The sequence below is a fragment of the Coffea eugenioides genome, chromosome 6 (genome assembly GCF_003713205.1).
Source record: "Coffea eugenioides isolate CCC68of chromosome 6, Ceug_1.0, whole genome shotgun sequence".
In the NCBI taxonomy this organism is placed as follows: domain Eukaryota; kingdom Viridiplantae; phylum Streptophyta; class Magnoliopsida; order Gentianales; family Rubiaceae; genus Coffea; species Coffea eugenioides.
The window spans coordinates 10,561,630-10,582,932 of NC_040040.1; the positions used below are offsets into that span (position 1 = coordinate 10,561,630).

Consider the following 21,303-nt stretch of genomic DNA (forward strand, 5'->3'; position numbering starts at 1 on the left):
CCATTTTTCACTGTTCACAAGCGGATTCTCGCTTTATATATGTAAGATTTAATGACCTTGGTTTTCTTTAATATATCACTCTCCTATTTCAAATCTTGGCTTTATTTGTTCACCATCTGTCCATCGCTCAAGTTTTTGATTTTGCAAAGATTAGACGCCCATTTATCTTCCCGGCATATGTGACAGCAAAACACACACACCTGTGCCTCCTATATGTACACCTTTACCGCCCAAACACAGTAGTTTCCAGTTTTCACACCAAGAAAGCGAAGTAGCTGCGAAACTTCAAGACAACAACTCAGACCCATCACTTCATCCCCCCACTCACTTCCCTTCTTCATCACCTCATATTCCCAGATTAAATTCCCAGCTTCTAACAACATTCCACACAGTAAACTATAAGCTTCTTCAAAGCCCACCAACTCAAATACCCTCTGCTGCTCGCTAGCTCATCCCCAGCCATAATCATGGCAGTAAGCAACAATATTACAGCCTTCCTCAACTTCCTCGCACTCATGTGCTCAATTCCCATCATAGCCTCCGGAATATGGCTGGCTTCTAAACCGGACAACGAGTGCATCCACTGGATCCGCTGGCCGGTTGTCTTCTTGGGAATAGCTGTTCTCTTGGTTTCTTTAACCGGCTTCGTGGGTGCCTACTGGAAAAAAGAAGGCCTCCTCGGGCTTTACCTCGTATGCATGGCCATCCTCATAGTACTTCTCCTGGTCTTCCTCATATTAGCTTTTGTTGTCGCCCGTCCCAGCGGCGCCTATGATGTGCCCGGAAAGGGATATCAGGAGTACAGGCTTGAGGGCTTCTCTTCTTGGCTCAGGAATCATATTACTAGCTCTGATAACTGGGGGAATATAAGGGCGTGTTTGGCCGATTCCGGGATTTGTCTTAAGCTTAACGAGGAGTATCCGACTTCTGACCTGTTCTTTAATGCCCACCTCTCTCCTATCCAGGTTATTTCTCTTCTTATTAATTTCTTCAGCCAAGACAATCTTAATTCGGTTCTGTTTTCCTCACCAGAAACAGCAATTTCCACCCTCATATATTGCCTTGTTTGTTTGGAAATTAGGATGGCAGAGATCAGTCAGATTTCGAGATCTATTTTGCTTTCACCACACAAATTATCTGAAACGTCCTTGTAAACCATACAACTCGATTATCCCTTGTAAACCATAGGTTTTTAGGCGACTTTTTTTTTTTTCTTTTCCCGCAATCGTCTGTCTTTTAATCTCGCCTGTTATGAATTGCAAAATATCACAATCATCAATTAATTTCAAAATGAATTGGAATATTAGGCTTTTCAACGAGCATCACGAAAAGTCAAAAGGAGCATGGTACTTAATGTTTTTATAGTTAATGAACTTTACATTATTGGAGTAATAGTAGTGATAATGTGATATGGTTTGTCCGACTGTGTAGTGGACAGTAGAACATGGGCGAAGCTTTGCTCCTCGAGAGACCTGTAAAAATTTTATATAGGGATAATTGCAGAAACCTCCCTGAGGTTTCTGACATTTGCACTGATCTCCCCTATAGTTTGAAAAATTACACTAACCTCCCCTGAGGTTACTAATCCTTTGCAAATTCAGTCCAAACGATTAAAATATTGTTTTAGGGAGTGAAATTAGAATTTTTTACCAAATTTGTCCTTTGTACTACATGTTCAATGAATGAAAAAAATACTACAAATCAATTAACAATTAATAAACTTTAAGGAGTATAGTTTATAGGTAAATATGTATTACCTATTTAAAGTACCGGTTCTTTATGGGTATTTTACTTTCAAACATTTAATTTAATACAAATATTTACGCTCAAATACATATTTGTATTTACTTTCAAATATTTAATTTTTGTTAAATACAAAAATTACCAATCTCTCTTCCGTAAAAATATTAATATAACACTTTTTCAATTTTAGTTACAAACATTTATGTATTTAATATAAATTAAATGATTCAGAATAAAATGCACATAAAGAGCGAATACTTTACTCGTGTAATGGATGAAAGCCATAAAAAATTAATACTTTATGGGCCATTTATTTTTTTTTAAAAATATTTAATTTATATTAAATAAATAATTTATCGATTTTCTTTTTGTAAAAATATTATTATAACAATTTTTGAATTTTACTTACAAATATTGATATATTTATCATAAATTAAATATTTGAAAGTAAAATACTCGTAAAGAGTTGGTACTTTAAATAAGTAATGCATGTTTGCCCATAAATTATACTCCTTAAAATTTATTAATTGTTAATTGATTTATAGTACTTTGTCATTCATTGGATATGTAGCACAAAGGACAAATTTGGTACAACATTCTAATTTCACTCTCTAAAATAATATTTTAATCGTTTGGACTAAATTTGCAAAGGATTAGTAACCTCAGGGAGGTCAATGTAATTTTTCAAATCACAGAGAAGGTCAGTGCAAATGTCAGAAATCTCAAGGGAGATTTCTGCAATTATCCCCTTTATATATAGCACTACTCTACTCTACTAGGATATTCCAATTGCACTCAACTATTGGACCTACCATGGAAATTTGTTGTCAAGTTACATTCAACTAGATAATTATTCCATGACATAATCAAAATGGGTGTATCTAAACTTTTAGAAATGTCAAAATCTGCGATCATGATTATGCTTGAAATATGACCGCCTCCCCCTAGAAAAAAAAAATTTGTCTATATGTAGTCTTTTGATTGATCCAAGTTGTTGATTTGATGATGAATTCAGAAGATTAAAAGTTTGACATAATCAAGAGTTGGTGACTCCCCTCCTTGTAATAGCATCATCATTTTCCTAGGAAATTGTTGTATGTTTTCATGGCCACCCTAGGAACCATGATATTGAAAAAGAAAAGAAGAAAAGTTTGCAACATATATTATACGTGTTTCCACTTTGCCAGGAATCATTACACAATCAATCTGGATATTTGAGATCAAATATGTGTCTCCGTTAGTAAAGGGTTGCCATCAAAACCACTGAATTTAGTTTAGTGGCCACCAGGAGGGATTTAAATCCCTTCTTGGATTATAGGTAGGGGTTCAAACTCTATTTATAGCAAAAAAAAAATTTAAGAATAATATCATAGTACCGTTTTGATCTAGTTAGATCTGCCTATCTATTAATTCCTACACATAAGCCTCTGTAAGTTCTCGCTTTCCTATAAATTAGGATATAATATGTTATACTTATCGTTGTTAAAAAAAAAAAAAAAGTAAAGGGTTGCCATCATCTATCTAACAATAATGTATTATTGTGTTGTAACAACCATGTAATAGGCAAATTTGGAGGACCTTTCACGTCTTGTCGGATGTGTTTGTTACATATAGTCTTATTGATGGGACAGACTAATAATCACGTCATTTAATGTCTTGAATTCGTAATACGATGCAGTCCGGGTGCTGCAAGCCTCCAACTGTTTGTGGATACCAATTTGTGAACCCAGTTATGTGGACTAACCCAGCAAACCCAGTGGCAGATGCTGATTGCTCCATCTGGAATAATGACCCTAGCCAACTCTGCTATTATTGCGATTCTTGCAAAGCTGGATTACTGGGGAACCTGAGAAGGGAATGGAGGAGTGTCAATATTATCCTCATAATCACTGTTGTAGTTTTGATATGGGTATATATCATAGCCTGCAGTGCTTATAGGAATGCTCAAACCGAAGGACTGTTCAGCCGATACAAACAGGGTTGGGTATAGACTGTAGAGATTTAATGTACTAGTATCAAATTGACTATTATATTGTGTGCGCTCTCCACTTTTTGGGGCTAGTGGATATGGTCTCTGTAACTTTTTCTTTTTTTTTTTGTTATTTTCCCTCCCTCTGTAATTGCATGGTCTTTCTTTATGAGTTGAGGTGTACAACTGTACATATTCCTTTGTACTATTAGATCGAGTTCTAGTGGACTACAAGTAAAGACAAGTCGCGCGGATTGAAATTTTTGATTGCTTTTGTTGCTCTGTACTTTGGTAAATTTTGAAGAAAAAAGAGAACGGGAATCGAATTCAAGGAACAACCCTTTACTATAAGTCTTTTTTTATTATCAGATTCTTCTCACTCCGCATGTTATTTTGGGGCAACTTGCACCGTTGTTCCCTTAACTTTGGTAGATTTGCGTACGTTATTCTTAAGAGTTTTCCCGGGACCAAAAGTCAATTATTCTTTGTTTGTTAGTCAATTTCTTTTGTTTGTTTTAGCGAATTTGTTTCCGTCCCATAATAACGAGGCAATTTTATATTTACAAATCTACTTGTTATTCCATCATCATGCGGTACATGATTATATAACCCTACAGCAAAGAGACACTCCATGCAGATGTAACGCCCAAAAGATTGATACAGATTTGTAGTAGGGATGCAATTGAATTGAGTCGAGTGTAAATACCATTATACTCGAGCTTGACTCGATGGTAGAGTTCGAGATCGAGCACGAGCGAGCAGCGGAAATGGAGTTGGAATTCGAACTCGAAGAATAGTTCGAAAACTCGAGATCCGCTCAATTGCAATGACAGGGGAAAAAGAGTGACCTTACACTGCGTATTGCTCTGATTTACGCTAAGTTGCTATAAAATAGCAATGATGGAAAAAAAAAAAAAAAAAAGGAAGAAAGCGTGTTTGACAGTTTGGTGTGTGACATTTGACTGCTGCTGATTGGAATTGAAGTGAATGCACGAAAATGCGCGTTTTGTGTGTGGTGAGAAGTGAATGGAGAGATACATGTTAACTGCATATGGGATTCGAAGACACAGCCACCGACCACACCGACGCGGTCGCGAAAAATTGCTAACTCGTTTACATGACGTCTTTTAATTTGTATCAACAAGGAACAGTGACCACTACTGCGTTCAAAGCTGTTGGCAACATTGGGAATTCCCGACCAATCCCATCCTTCCCCAGCCCCAAGGCCCGAAGTACAGCCACTATTATCCAATTGAGCCCTCAAAGAATGATTAAGCTTAAGAGTACAGTATTCTTACTAAGTCATCCCCCCCGCACCCCACCCCCGAAAAAACCCCAACACACATAAACCCTTCCCCCAGCCAGTGTTGTGCAAATGCACACAATATACACTTCTCTCTCTCTCTCTCACACACACACACACGTATAAACAGAAGAGAGGTGAGAAGATTTAAAAAGCGGAGAGGAGGATTTGAACTTAGGTTCTTCAATTTATGGAATTTTAATCTTAACTACGAGATGATGGTCACCTTGGCATGTTAGTTTCAATTTAAGGAAATTACTTTTTAGGAGTTTGAACAAATTTCCTTTACATAATATAGCAACATTAATAGGCAGTCAATTTCTACATTCAAACATCTGTTAACAAATAAACAAGGATTGATGTACACAAATTACCAGTGGATACTTTCAGGTTTCAACAAAACAAACTAGGAAGCATAGCTTCTCTCCATAATGCACACTAGAAATGTTGTCCCTATAGTACCTTGGCGAGATAGAATTATAGCACAAAAAGAATAAGCTGAATCAAGAATTTCCTTTCTATAAGCCAGATGTATATAGCCACTCTGGAGATACGTGGCACTAGTTAGCTCTCAAAACGACTCTGGCTTTCAGGCGGCGGCTAGCTTTCTTGAGTACACAACATACATAGGGTCTGACCGTCCAGGGTTTGGAGATATATCTACAGCCTAAAGCAAAGTTAGACAAAATCATAAGAACTCAAGAGCGGGAGAGTTATTCTCCTGAATCTGACGAATATGTTAATTCACGAAAACAATAATAATCCTCACGAACGATCTTGTTTTGAAGAAACTGGGAAAAAAGGCATGGACATGGACAACATGGAATATTGTAACTTAATTGGGTAGCCCAGAAATTCCGTGATTAATGCAAAATGCTAAAAAAATCCTGTTTCAGATTTATCAGCTGGTTAGTCTACGAGCTAAAATGATGCAATCACTTGTGTTAAAAGGAACTTCCAAGGCAGGCTAACAGGTTTCAGCAGTACTGAATTTAGTACCTGAGGCGGTTCAAACCCTCCAGCATAATGGAAGTAGGATCCAACAATCATGGCATGATCAGCATCTCCAGTTGATGTCCATATAGAAATTGCTTTTGTCCAGAAACAGCGGTTGGAAAAACTGGTACACAAGCACAAGTCAAGAACTTAAGATCCATGCAGCACAATTCTCAAAACAGAGGCAATTTTTCAGATTATATCTGACAAAATGATTTAGTTTTAGTAAGGTAATATGGACCTTACCTCATAATTTAAAGATTGGCTTGACTAGACAGTCAAAAGTTAAAACATATCAAAATCTAGTAGTAATTAACATAAGCTCACCTCATTATGGCAAGTCCACCTGGTTTAAGGATGCGAGACATCTCCTTAAAAACCTCAATAGGCTTGGTGAGGTAATCAACACTAACCTGCAAGATGTACCATACAAAAGGTCTATTACAAGAAAGGGACAACAAAGACCAACCTATTACTTAGCGTGAGTAAACCCCATAGATTCATACAAATATAAACATAAAATTTCCAGGAAATTAAAATTCCATTGGTCAAGGTGTTTAGCGCACGGTTGTTTGGTTCAGTTTTGAGGAATTATACAAGCTTAGCCAGGTTTGCAGTCATGTACAAGAGAAAAGAGGCAAAGCAACCCCTAGAGATGGACAAGTCAGCACGCATGTGCACAGCCGCACACACAGAGTGCCAAAAGTATCAGAAGAATCAACTGATGATTTCAACTCAGACTTGCTTAGCATGCAATGGATTTTAGTGCTCAATATAAACAGAAAATCAAGGAGTTTATCTCTATAATTAAGTTTGTGATACTGCTAATCTAGATGGAGACCAGACAGATATGCACATAGAATGTGGCAAACAGATATAACAGGGAACTTGCATAAAAGTCTAGTTAAACATAACGTAAAGCAATTAGTTGTCGGTGATGGCCAAGACAGAGTACTTAGGAAAACGGAACGTACCACGTTTGTGATAACATCAAAAGTATTGTCTTCAAATGGAAGTTTCGGGTTAACATTCAAGTCTTGCACAATATATTCTGTCAGAACCTACAGTGAAATTGCGTCAAGATGGCAACCTTTTTTGTCTCATCAGAGGATAAAATGACGTTTAAGTTACATATAACAGTGTTGAGAAAAATTCAAGGCAACTGAATTTTGCACTGTATGCATGTCATATCTCTCTCTGATAATAACACCTCAAGGGCAAATCTCTCTCTCTCTCTCAAGAAGAACCTGATTGAATAAGAAAAGTGGGCATGAAAGGAAGCTAAAGTCATATTTAACATCTTTCTAACTAGTACCCCATTCCTTTGAACACAGTGAACAACTGGGCCAAACTTTAAGTTTTGCTAACAAAATTAATAATGAACTCACAGGATTCCGCTTTAGCTCTTCGTCATTCATTCCCATCCCTACAATGCGGTCTTGCTTATACCCTTTAGGGTAATGGCTGACCTAGATAAATATAATATCAGAATTATGACATGAGATTATGCTCAACAAAGTGTGTGAAGGATGGTAAGACTTGTCTCACCCAGCTGCTGCACATGTCAAGGACAGCCACTCCAGGAGTATTACTAGGAGGCAGAACTTCAGAGTAGTATTTAGTAAGTGCAGCTATAGCTGGGTCATCTATATGTGTCACAAATCTCGGTGTATCATAGAAATATGAATCAGATGACCTGAAAATTTCAATTTCATCCAAAAGTAAGTGAAAAAATTGTCCAAAACATGCAGTGCATGGCATCATTCTGAACTGGCACCATAATTAAGCTTAATCAAGGTGTATAGCTGCTAGACAGTTAATCATCATCAAATTTCCTTAGTCTGTTTGCTATAGTAATCAGACATCCTCAACCAATTAAGCAAGTTTAAGGTGCTGCTTCTGATTATGTTTAACCAACTTCTGGGTTCAAGCTTAAACCTCAAACAGAAAGGGCATGTTAAGCAGAGCAAACCAATTTTGGGTTCTGGTTTTTCAGTATTATGGAGATGAACACTGAGTTGTAGTCAGAAATCAAGTTCATTTTCAAGTTTTCTTTTCTTCAAAAATCAGCCCAAAAGTGCCCAGGATTTGAATGTTCCAAACATATATTTCCTGTACTCAAACATATTTTTCTAAAATCATTTTTTACTTTAATTAAGAATTTTTTACCATTTATTCTGAGGGCCTAGACAAAAGAGCATTTAGCTCGGTTCCTTGATTACGCTACTTTTACACAGAGCTGTCCAAAAATAAAAGAAGCTCTAAGTAATTTACTCATCAAAGCGCTGGAAGTCCTCTTCTTTAAAGGGAAATTGCTCTGGCCAGTCCACATTCTTCAGCACCTTAATATTAAAAGCAATAAGAGAAAAGATGATTGAGTATCAATAAGCAAAATGACTTGAATTGAGCAATCAGCAGAAAGAAGCATAAAATTTTGGAAACTAGAAGTGTATTGCATACCGTGCTATGGTCGAACATCATAACACAAAACTTAGCAGGTATATATAGGGATTGATTAACAGTTCTACTTCTATTACTACACAGAACACCAAGGCATCAAGGATCCCAAAATAGGAGTTAACAAATTTATCGACGTAGGATCTTTAGAAGCAACCAAGGACACTATGACAAACAATTTGAAACACCAAAAAGGACGAAATTTTCTCTAATTCAAGGCGAAACATCTAGCCCCAAAGTTCATGAGACCCCATAACCAAATTCTTGGATAAATAAAAAAAAAATCACCAAATGGCCAACCATTCGATCAAGAAATAATTATTATTCGAAATTCAAATGCAGTCCTTCTCCAGAAATAAAAGTCAGGAAAAGAATTGACAGCACCGCAAAATTTGAAGAATAGGAATGTTTACCTCCTCAATAACACCCTTTTGCCTAGCAGAAGCTAAGAAAGCCTTATCACCAAGATTACCAGCCGTACTCATCCACTGTGACCAAAATGACGCTCCTAATCCCAACGCCACCCTCCTGTTTAATCTACAACCACTATTATATTCTGTATTTCTTCTCCTAACAATTCTCACAAGACCAGGAACATAACCCGTTTGACAAAAGCAGGTGACTGAAGTACTGTTAGTCGTTAATGGTAAAGACTGATAAACCCCCGCCAAATTTGGTAGACTCTGCTGTGACTTGGTGCCGAAACGATTAGCCATATAGTTTTCCTTCACTACTACACCCAATTAGCTGAAAATATAGCAATGGGCCTAAATCTTTTTTTTTTTTTTTTTAAGTTTGGGAAAATTAATGGGGCTCCTTTGATATCATAGATTCTGTTGAAGGACTAATTCCTTGGCTAGTGATGTCCGTCGCCTTTACGTGGCTGACGTTCTATCACTGTGATGCATATTTAAATTCATATTTATTTTTTGATTTAAAAGATAATCAATCAAGGGTGCATTATGACTTGGATACTACTTTGTAAAGTTGCGTCACCTCTGTCTTTTAGTGTCACTTCTACTACGTGTGTCAATAGGGTCTTGTGGGCCGGGTTTTGAGAAGTTTACATTGGGGTCACACAGTAAAATAGAGCTTTCGGGCTTTGTAACTCAGACACGAGTTCAATTTCCAACGTTCACGTCCCACTCACAAAGAAATTAGAGCTTCGGACCTAATTCGAATTTGGTCCAAACTTATAATTAATTCATAATTATATTTTTTTCTTTCATATAATTAATCCATAATTACATATTATATGGATATAATATTTATTTTATTTTATCATTATATGTAAATTATAAAATATGTATGCAACATATAATTATTAAACAATATACATCATTATAAATAAAAAAAATACATACTTATATGCTTAATTATTTGGACTAGACTTTCTTTGGGTTAAGCCTCATTAGATCCAAACTTGACTCCCAATTTCAATCCAACTCAATCCAACTTTTTTGAGCTGAATTCCGGCTGGTTTGGCCCCTTTTTTTTAAGAAAAAAAATTAGTAAATATGAGAATCTAGCATATAAATTCAACTTCTCACCGATTTAGACCATTGTTTGAAGTTCTTATTGCTTTAAATTGAGAAACAAATGGAATGTAAGGCGTGCCTACAAGTTAGCTGTATCAGATATAAAGGAATGTAATGTCTTGCATAAATGGAATGTTATCAGTTTCGTTTTGAGAGAGAGAGAGAGAGAGAGAATGGGAGACCAAGTGCTTGGCTTAACATGACAGTGGCAAGTAGGGATATAATCGAGTTAAGTCAATGCTATACTCGAGCTCGACTCGACTTATATATACTTAGGCTCGAGCTCAACCGAATACAAAAAATCGATACTCGAAACTTGACTCGAGAAACTTGTTTTAAGCTCGAGACTCGACTCGATAAGGCTCGACCTTTAGTCAAGCCTTATCAAGTCGAGTCTTATCAAGTCGAGCCTAATCAAGTTTTTTGACTCAACTCGACCAATTTTCCCTTTTTTAGACATTTTTTCTTTTTAGGTCTTTTTACAATTATGTTATTACTTTTTTGCCATTATGAAATTTATTATAAAGAAGAATTTATTGTAAATTCCGTAAAACTTATATTCATAATGGTCATTTTATAATTATAATACATATATATTATTTAAATTATAAATATATTATTTAAATACCCCTGACTCGACGAGTAGCTCGACAAGCCTCGAGCCTCAAAATTTTGGCTCGAAACTCGACTCGAATGACAATCGAGTAGCTCGAGACTCGACTCGAACTCGGTCAACTCAAGTTCAAGCCAAGCCGTTGACCGAGCTACTCGCGAGCTACTCGATTATGACTCGGCTCGCTTACATCCCTAGTGGCAAGTATCAAAGTTCAGGCCACCAGCCAAAGGCCTGGTAGTCACCGCCAAGCAATTAAGTTTTTATGAGGTGAGAGGCAAGGGTTGCAGGGGTTGAACTCTTGCCTCTCACAACTAATTTGCTAATATATGTGGCTGTTTTCATTGGTTTTCTTCGACGGAGTTTTTACTCTCATCGACTTTCTCGTAGATTAGAATAGATTAGGTTATAATAATGTTATCGTTGCAACAAAAAAAAAAATATGAAAGTTCAGTTTTAATTACCTCAGCACATTTCCCATAGGAACTAGGAAGCCTTTTTTCCCTTTTCGGGTAACGTGCTACTCCAAAAAAATAAACTTGGAATAAGAGAGTCAGCTTTCATGCAATAAGACTACGATGGATGGACGATGAAGCATAGATTTAAAAATAAAGTAGTTTAGACACAGAAATAAAACCAAAGATCTTTTTCGCACATTTTCAAGAGGTTGGCAGTCCGTAAAAGCCCTCCACTGCGAAAATTATCTCTTGAATTTTTTCGTATGCACAAGGCAAATGCTAAAAGTTGAGCTATTATTGATGTCACTAATCCTTATATATAGGCCAAGAACTTCCACCAAATATTTGATCTGTTAGAAAAGCAAGTATACTGGTGTATACAAACAAAAAGCAGCACAATCTAATTAAAGTAAACATTTTATGCTATTGTATATTGATCTGTCAAAAAGATAGCAGTTGAACATGATGTACAGACGAGCAGCATTCTGTAATTCAAATAAACAGTCTATGATGGTGAAATAGTATCTCTGATTGGATAATGAACGGCAAATATAATACAAGTAGAGTACCTACCATCTTACTTATAAGGTTACAATGCTTGCAAGCTAGCGCCACCTAAAACTATAATATTAATGTGCAAGTCAAGTAAGAATCCTACGTCGAAGTCTATTGGCTAAAAGCCTAACTTGTTTACGTATACACCTGCAAAGAGCAGGAAATTGAAAGTAATTTATCTCCTCCTGGAAGCTAGCTAGCTAGATAAAGAAAAAGAAAAGGGACATCAGAAATGACTTAAGGTAACTGGTTTAGAATAGCAAGTTTTACATCAAAATCAATACATTATAGCCATATATATATAGGAGAAGAAAGTGTAGGGAGTGGCTGAGTAAGAGGGGACGTAACTGCAATGGTTTTGATAATTGATGTTTGAACCAGAGAGAAATGTCACGGTACTTGTGATGATCTTCTAGAATAACTCAGTTTTAGCGTCCTGTCCGATCGAGTTGATATCAATGAGGATTCTTGCCCTTTTCTTTGGCTACAAACTTTGTAACAGCATTTGTGCCGGATCAGACTACTTTTACGGTGCATGCATGTAACTAGATCTTTTTTTTTTTGCATTTTGGATGCATGTGGCACTAACCTTTGCGAAACAGAAAAGAGCCGGATCTCTGGACGCCTTAGCCATTATCAGCCACGGCCGGAATGGGATTCTGGTCCTCCATTGCCATTTGGTGGAAATGCCATCCTCTATAAAGGACATCTTGTTGTGCAATGTGCGTCTTTTGCATCCTTCTTTGGTTGCCAATTAATAAGGTGGTTGATGGGAAAGTGCAAAGAAGGCTACCCTTTTTGGACTTGGATGTACAACTAACAACCCTCCTCCGTTCAGTGGTAAATTTGTTGATCTAGGAGGAGGTTACTTTTGTTTTCTCTACCGGGCCAATGTAGCCGGAGATGGAGCCATGGGGGAACTTTCAGATTCTAAATATGCGAGGCCGTCTACTGGTCTGTTTCCCATCGTAAAACAACGAAGGTTCCCGTTCCCCTGAATTGACTTGGGCTCTCACCTATTTAGCTGTGGAACATTTACCATTATGGTAGAGATTGCGAACACGTTTTCTTCTTCTCTTCTTGCGTAAAACGCTAAAAGCCCTCCAGCATGAAAAGTTGCTATTTTTATTAGTTTTTTAGAAAAATTTACAATTGTGGTTTGATATGTAACTACATGTAAAATAAAAAGTGATAGAAAAATATACTTTTATGAAAAAACAGCAATCCAAAAAGTGATAGAAAAATATATTTATCAAAAATGCTTTTATGAAAAAACAGCAATGCCTTAATGTGTTTCTAATTCTTATTGCTATAGGCCAAAAACTTCCCACCAAATACTCTTTTTCTAGTGGAAAATCACGTATACTATAATATATACAAACAAAACATTATTATACTCTAATTAAGTAACGAATTTTATATATGATTTTTTTGAAAGCAGTTACGAATCTTATGATATTGAAACGTCAGCAGAGCTAGTAACAGAACAATAGTTTACAGCCAGCAGCATATTCTAATCAAAGTACGCAGTCTATGATAATTGATAAGGGGCAGGGACGGTCATCCGTTCATGGCCAGGATTTGGCCATAAAAAATTGTATGATCCAAATCACGTATTGTACCTTGATTTTCATAATATGTGTGGGGCACACAAAATTTTGTTCTAAAGTCACACATTATGTAAATAAAATTACACCGTATATAAATAAAATTACGCGATGTGCAAAATACACAAAATCGCCGGCCGTTCCTGCCTGTGGTCCAATTGGATCCCGGATTGGACACTGAAAGGCAATATAACAGTAGAGTAGTGTCTTAAAATGCTTGCAAGCTAGCACCAACTAAATATACAATATGCAAGTCGAACCAAGAATCCCACGTCCACGTCTACTGGGCTAAAAGCGTAGGTTCTTTACATAATTGCATCTTACTCTTTTTAGGTGATTAGTACTTGCAAAGCATGAATCATACTTTGAAAGTAGTAATTATCTCCCTCTGAAAGATTGGTAAGTAAAAGGAAAGGATATCAGAACAGAAGCTAACTAGAAGTTACAGTAACCGGTTTGGAACATCAAACTCAATACACTAGGAGAAGATTCTTGCATCTATAATATTTCAGTTTTAGCATATCATGCCCAAGTTGATATCAAAGAAGATTCTTGCACTTTCTTTTTGGCCACAATTAAACTTTTGTAGTAGTGGCATTTATGCTTGGATCATGGCTGCCCCGACATTTTTCCATCACGTTTTAATGTGCCTTATTTGGATTCTATTCTATGGTGCGAGAATGTAGGCCTTGTTTGACCAGCAAGTTTTTGGTTAAGTTTGTCTGTTATAAGTTTTTTAACAACTTTAGATACAGTAATTCCAAAAAACTTTTCAAAAATTTTAAACTATACACTTCAATAGTAAATTACAGTAAAATTTTAAACAAACACCCAAAAAAACTCATTTACCAAACGGGACCATAATTCTCTGGAATACACTGTTCAAACAAAAGCAATGAATTTTTAAAAATTAATCGATTTTGTTGATGCACACCATTACTAGTATATGATTGAACTTAATATTATTTGACTTTCATTGTTCACAAGTCAATTGGCATGGTGTCTTGAAACTTCGCATCTAAAAGTCATTTTTCGTAATTTTACCATCCATAAAAATGTTATTGAGAAAACCGCCAGCGTTTGGGTTGGTGGTCACCACTAAGCCATTTAAGATTTGGTGCGATGGGAGGAACCCTTGCCTTCCACCAATTGTCACATTAAGTGGCTTCTTAAAAAATTCAAAACGGGTTCAGTCCCCACCAGCCTCCTAGATCCAATTGGGTTTTCACTTAAATTAGGATAGTATAGGATTCTATAGACAAAGTGACAATTGATTATATTTTTCAATCACCTTTTTATCTTCCATACATTAAAAAATTATATATATTTTTTATAAAAACTTCAAAAAATAAATAAAATCTCATTTGATTTATATATTGCCAAATAATCTATAGCCTACATGAAAAAGGCAAATTGGACCACTGTGATGAATCTTTACCTATATGAAGTTATGAACATCTTTAATTCATAGGAGCCTAGTCACGTGACATACATGATACCTTTATTCCCTTGTTTTTTGGGTTGTAAACATCTACCTCGAAGAGTAGGAAAACCTATTAAGATCAAACTCGTAGACGGGACAAATAATCACAATAATCATATCATAGTTTGATTGAACCTAATGACAGCTGTATCCCAATCAATTTATGAATAAACGTAGGCAATTGTACCTCCTCATCCTCCTCCTCACATCCCCATCCTGAAAATAAAATAAAATAAAATAAAAAGTAACTTTTTATGTGGTATCAATATATACACGAGCCGATTTAGATGTACGTCACACATGATTTTAACACTTGCAGTATAAAATTAAAATATTTTGTTGTTGCCACGTAAGTTTTGCGTGCCTTAAACAGCATTACTCGCTCAAATGTGTGATTATATAATTGGTAAAAGACTGGTTGATTCCTAATTTTGGTTGCATTTACGTAAAGCAACAAAGTTGACCTCACATAGTTGTATTGTGTCGTTTGATTATTACAACATGAAACTAATGTCCAATGTGCAGGAAATGTCCCCAGGTCGTTTGGGGCATGGGGTCTCCTTTCTAATAATTCGTGTTTGTTTTTTTGCATGCTTTGATGTCATCATGTTATACTTTTACTTGTTTTTTTAATACAAAATTGTGGCAGTAGTACTTCTCAATGCTAATGATAGAGCACAAAGTAGTACGGCTGTAGAGCATCCAACCGGATTTCATTTTTTTTTTTTTTTCTGGGTAACAATTATGATGCAACAAACCCAATTTGTAATTTTGTCTTGGAAGGGATTGGGGGCTAAATTCTGGCCAAAAACCATAAGTTAGATGCTGAAAATTTGTATCTACAAGAACTTTGAAAGTGGGTTAAGGGAAGAATTGGGAAGAATTTTCTTTCTTTAAGGGGGAAAAATTGGCTGTAATTTTGCAATCCTCTCTTCTACACAACGATTCTCTCCAATTTGTTCCAAGACTTGTCCGCGCACGCATAGTATTGCCCATTTGCAGTTTGAGCATAATTGCTGGGTCAAGACAACCTGATTTTCAATTGCACTTTGTCCGTGGATGAAGATTTTGAATATTTTAAATGTTTACGTCAATAGCTCCAAAAATTGTGTATATAGTATGTATGATGGAATAAAATTTTTAAGTAGTATTTAGACTATGAGTTGCGTAATTCATTTAAACCAGAAAAAACTTAAAAAGTTGCTTAACTTAGTTGCAGACGCATACTGGTAAGCTTGTTTGGTGATGGTCACTTTGGGTAGTCATTAATCTTTGAGAAATGTTTATCGTACCCAATTTTTTGTTAATCGCACTTTCACTATCATTTTTATTATATGATTTTTATTTATTAAATTATGAAAAATCATTCAAAACGTTTCTCACATTTTGTAAAATAACTTTTTTGATCCATTACTTTTAAAAATGTAATTTTATGTCCCTTACAAATTCATATTGGTTAAATTTAGTCTCTATATAGGTTTTTGACTAGTTTTTGGCTGGACTCTAGCATGTGCCTTGCACATGGTCATTTTGAGGGGTAAAATTGTCAAACATATTCCACATAATTTGATCCATAGTCCCTCATATTTCACAAAATGAATTTTTTCGTCACTTACATTTCACAAAATAAAATTTTTCATTCCTCACACATTGCAAAATGAAAGTTTTTTTCTCTTATTGATCATATGGACGATAGTCTTTTCTTATTTTTGAATACTCATTTATATATATATATATATATATATATATATTTGATTTCACATGAACAGTACAAATAACATGTAATATATCTCTATTCAATTTCATCTGAATAAGTTAATTGTAGTTGTAAATGAAATTAAATATAGATATATTACATGCTATTCGTACTGTTCAGGTGAAATCAAATAGATATATACATGGATTAAAAAAAAAGAAACTATTTGTACACATGATCAATGAAAGATGAAAAAAATTCATTTTTTTTTTTTAAATGTGAGGGACGAAAAAATTTATTTTGTAAAATGTGAGGGATGAAAAAATATATGAAATTTGACTTAACAATTTTGTTTCTCAAAAATGATTAGACATGTGGTATATTCCAACCAAAAACTAGTTGAAAACCTAGCAAATTTGATCAATATGAATTTGTAAGGGACGTAAAATTACACTTTTAAAAGTGAGGGACGAAAAAAGTTATAATGCAAAATCCGATGGACGTTTACCGTCTTGAATGATTTTTCCTTAAATTATATGACAAACCAAATAACGAAAATACAATTAACAAAAGTAAGGTGCGATTAATATTTCCTTAATCTTTAACCTTCGCCAAAATAGAGCCAGCTATAACCAAATGAAGCAAATGCACGTAAAGAAAAACGAAGGCCTTATCATTGTGCATCCCTTCTTAGGTTCCCCTTTCATCCACCCACTCGAAAAGTATTCTACTCAAAGTTATTATGCAGTACCATCCCCAATCAAATAAGCAAGAAACTCAAATAGCAAAAGCACATTTGACTTTACATAATAAATAATATCTATACAATAAATATATAAAAGGAGAATAACATATTATGTATGTGTGTAAACATACAGTATCACTTTTTAAAACTTTTAATGTACCTTTAATTATAAGGGCAAATTGGTCCCAATATATTCCAAAAAAAAAAACTACGCACAATCAGATATTACTTTAAGATCAAATTACAACTTTCTCACACTAATTCCCTCACATTCTCACTTTTTCCTTCACAACTTTTTTTTTTTTTTATAAAAAAAGAATAACTTCCTTTAGAGTAGTAATTAGATATTTTAGATAAATACATGTATGTCTATCATGATATGTAACTTAATATGAAAAAAATAATACACCATACATTTTATTGAAAAAAAAACACACATCTACATCTACGGTGTGCCAAAACACACTAGTTTCAGGATTAAGTGTCATGTAACCAATGCCTATCTCGACCTTTAAATTCTATGGACTGGAATTAACCTAGCGCTCTGATTTCTTGGTCATGAATACTTTACAGGGATCCATGTCATATTCTGCAACTTCTTCTTCTTCTTCTTCTTCTTCATTTTTTAGCCCCTCTCGGTGCAACTTACGCACGATTATTGCAATTTGCATACAGTCCCAGGAATTTTTCATGCAGGTATAAACAACCGCTCATAGCCATTGAGTGCACAACTCATCATTGCTTCCAATGCAAACTGTATCCATCCCATTCCTATCTTTATCACCAAAAAACAAAAACAGTAAGAACACTATAAATACCCCATGATGCCAGCCTCTTTCCTTCCCCTTCCTCCTCTCCTCTCCTCTCCTGTCCTCCCGTTCTGTACTTCTAATTTCTAAAGCTCTAAACTCCTCCATGCCGTTCAATTTCACGATCTCCTCCTCCTCTGGCAAGACTGATACATGATAAATCACTCACGCACAAATAAACGATTATCCATTTCATCCCACCTCATCTCCACCACACTCCTCAATCAATTGCTTACAAATATATCCACATCCTCTCACTTTCAGTAACCAGAAAAAGAAAAAGCACGGCCCCCCTACTTCCCAGAAGAATTAGCACGACAAAAACAAAGAAAATACTGCTACGACATTCCAGAAAAAGGAGAACCGTACAATCATCAAAATGGATCATCTCAAATTTGTAATACCAGCCAGTGAGGCTGAATCAGTGGCCCAATCATTGGGTCTCCCCTCCGTCCTCCACCTCCTCCCCACCTTGGTTCAACCGGCCCAGTCCCTTGCTCGTCCTCCCATCTCCAAATTCCCCGTCGGGGCCGTCGGCCTCGGCTCCGACGGCCGCGTTTTTATAGGCGTCAATCTCGAGTTTCCTGGTCTCCCCTTAAATCAATCCGTCCACGCAGAGCAGTTCCTCTGCAACAACCTCGCCGTCCATGGCTGCCCTCGCCTCATTGCTCTCGCCGTCTCCGCCGCCCCTTGTGGCCACTGCCGCCAGTTCTTCCAAGAACTCCGGGATTCTTCCTCTCTCCAAATCCTCATCACCTCCGACCACCCAAATCAAAACTTTTCAAAATCTCCCCTCCCCTTTAAGCCATTGCCGGAATTCTTAACCAACCCATTTGGCCCCTGTGATCTGTTGGATAAAGAATCTCCCCTCCTCCTCGAACCCCATAGCAATGGGCTATCTTTTGATACTTCCCGAAAACACGCAAATTTGTGCAATGGATATTCAAAAGAATCCGAACTTGATGGGAACTTTAAAAATTTAAGCAATGGGTTTTACGGAGAGTTGGAAGAAAGTGAGGCCCTTCTGAGGATAGAAGCATTGGAGGCTGCCAACAAGTCACATGCACCGTATAGCGGGTGCCCATCCGGGGTGGCCCTGATGGATCCCGAAGGGAAGGTGTACAGGGGATCATATATCGAGTCTGCAGCATATAATCCGAGTTTGGGGCCGGTTCAGGCTGCACTGGCGGCGTATATAGCTTGGGGAGGAGGTGGATACGAGAGGATTGTGGCGGCAGCTCTGGTGGAGAGGGAAGGTGCTAAAGTCAGTCATGAGGATACTGCGAGGTTGCTGTTTAAGAGGGTCTCACCTAAGTGTGAGTTTAGGGTGTATCATTGCTCTTCTGTTGAGAATGGATGTAAAAAATCTTCAGAATGATCTGAGGTAACAAATAGTATTCAGGGAAGATGTTGTGATTGAATTGCCTGCAATTGTGGATTTTGTACGTCAGATATCTCTATCGGAAGTGAAGGGATGAGTCAATAATATTTGAGAATCTAATAAGTTCTTCGTTTCTATAAATTTTTGTTTTTGGTGTGTGTGTGTTTCCTGTTTTCATGGGATCCTAGTTGCATAGGCCATATGTGTATCATTGCAATTGCTATGTGATCTCTTCACTTGAACTCGCTCCTACTCCCTGCGCTTATGGATAGTGATCCCAATATAAACTAGAGTTTCGAAGGAATAGAATTTGAAAAAGCTTAGCATCTGCTGATTCACAGAACAATCCCGGATGACAACTGGTGCGGCCGTGCAGGTATAGCCGTACAAGTAAAGCATGACTCTGTTATTATTGTCTGCGGACCAGTTAATGTTGTTTGAGGTGTATAATTACTAAATAATTAGTAATTTTATTATGCTTTTCTGGATTTGGATTTCCACGTTACTTTATTAGAATTTGCGCCGGAAATTCTATGCCCCCCTCCGATTAAGTTGCGTATGAGGAGATGTGAGATAATTTGGTTGGAGGTAGAGCAGTCTGAGTAGGATCTCCACTATCTGAACTTTTACAAAGCTAACTATTTGTGGCAAGCTGAAGTGGACAAATCCACCACTTTTTGTATATGAGATGAGCTGCAAAATCCTATCTATAACTTCACAGTAAGCCCAGTAACATATTTTCAGCTACGCAGAAAGCAGAAAGCAGGGGACAAAGATGAAGAAGGAAGAGTTAGTGGTGCTGGTGCAAATTGTTGTTCTGAGACGATACAAAGTTTCTGCACCCCACTCTTGACCACTTGACAACATGCATAAAACTCATTTGACTGTCTTCTAGCCCTTGCAACTTAAAGAAGCAGCAGGAAACAGTAATTAGACAGTAAGAATGGCCTGAAGGAATGGATTTTAGGAGATATGAATGCTGTAGCTTTCTCCGGGTTGAGCACCTTGATTTTGAAGTGCAAGAAAGTTCTGGTTAAGCTGTCAATTTTTCGAGGCTATCATTGAGGAGAGGAACCAGGTGGCTTTTGGACACTTTTCACATGAAAATGCTCTCCTACCTGGTTCTACAACCACCCAAAAGAATGTGGGTCAAAGAAGTGCTAGAATCCGTCACGTTTCTGTTTGGTAGGTACCATGCATTTGCAGCGCTTCTTTTCCACCAACATTGTTCGAATCAAACTCCGCTGTTATACTAAAGTAAACAACTCTAAATCAAGATTAGATTAAACTAGCCATTTGTGAGTTTCGCGGTAACTTGTGTGGAATTTCTTCGTTCAGATTCCTAGGTGCCGTGTGGGGCTTTTTTGACACTTCGACTTGGAATTCTTGCCCGTTATGTTATGTTTAAGGTGGTGATTCATGGTTGACCGAGTAAAGCATTTGGGAGGCATATGAAGGTCCTGGGAAGCCCTCCAGTTATAAAATGCTACTCGAATTTCTTTTTTGCCAATTAGGTCGATTGATGGTCGAGCTTGACTAAATCAACATCTGGCGTTTACTAATGTGTACTATTTAGCATATTCTTTGCTCTAGAATTGTAGTGAACGCAGAATTGCAGTGTGTACTAATGAATTCTCTCTCTTTCGCACGTTTTTCTCTGCATTCTGTACATGTAGCTGACTTTGCTAAATCTGTCCCAACATTTGGTGGTTGGAGGCTGGACCTGATCCCCGCTGTTTGTATTAGAAAAATAAATGCTTATACTACTACTATTTACTTTATATGGCCGTTCATATTGCTGTTCTGCTTTGAACATATGAATGGTTTTAATGTTACATTTTCCTAATCTTGAACCTTTTAAATTGAAGGAGAATCCGATTTGTTACCATAAAACACTCCGGCCGGAATATGGGTTTTAGCATTTGATCAGAAATCGTTCCTCAAACAGAA

General features: G+C 36.6%; 3 protein-coding genes across 4 annotated transcripts; 2 read left to right on the forward strand and 1 right to left on the reverse strand.

The window, feature by feature from the left end:
* The first annotated feature begins 202 nt into the window (after nucleotides 1-202).
* On the forward strand, nucleotides 203-3,979 carry LOC113775972 (tetraspanin-2). Its single transcript, XM_027321035.1, has 2 exons — nucleotides 203-965; nucleotides 3,422-3,979. The coding sequence occupies exons 1-2, from the start codon at nucleotides 468-470 to the stop codon at nucleotides 3,731-3,733; spliced, it is 810 nt and encodes a 269-aa protein (XP_027176836.1). The 5' UTR covers nucleotides 203-467; the 3' UTR covers nucleotides 3,734-3,979.
* Nucleotides 3,980-5,312: 1,333 nt separating this feature from the next.
* On the reverse strand, nucleotides 5,313-9,275 carry LOC113775961. Of its 2 annotated transcripts, XM_027321021.1 has the most exons (8): nucleotides 8,882-9,275; nucleotides 8,286-8,353; nucleotides 7,560-7,707; nucleotides 7,400-7,480; nucleotides 6,986-7,072; nucleotides 6,339-6,424; nucleotides 6,015-6,135; nucleotides 5,313-5,682 (listed from the first exon to the last, which is right to left on the reverse strand). In XM_027321021.1, exons 1-8 carry the CDS (start codon nucleotides 9,182-9,184, stop codon nucleotides 5,605-5,607), a joined length of 972 nt encoding a protein of 323 aa, XP_027176822.1. In that variant the 5' UTR covers nucleotides 9,185-9,275; the 3' UTR covers nucleotides 5,313-5,604. The 2 variants fall into 2 exon arrangements, with proteins under 2 accessions (XP_027176822.1, XP_027176823.1); XM_027321022.1 differs by lacking the exon at nucleotides 6,986-7,072.
* An 8,485-nt stretch (nucleotides 9,276-17,760) lies between these two features.
* On the forward strand, nucleotides 17,761-21,003 carry LOC113772898 (cytidine deaminase 1-like). The gene is made up of 2 exons (XM_027317400.1): nucleotides 17,761-20,538; nucleotides 20,692-21,003. The coding sequence occupies exon 1, from the start codon at nucleotides 18,352-18,354 to the stop codon at nucleotides 19,348-19,350; it is 999 nt and encodes a 332-aa protein (XP_027173201.1). The 5' UTR covers nucleotides 17,761-18,351; the 3' UTR covers nucleotides 19,351-20,538; nucleotides 20,692-21,003.
* Nucleotides 21,004-21,303: the final 300 nt, after the last annotated feature.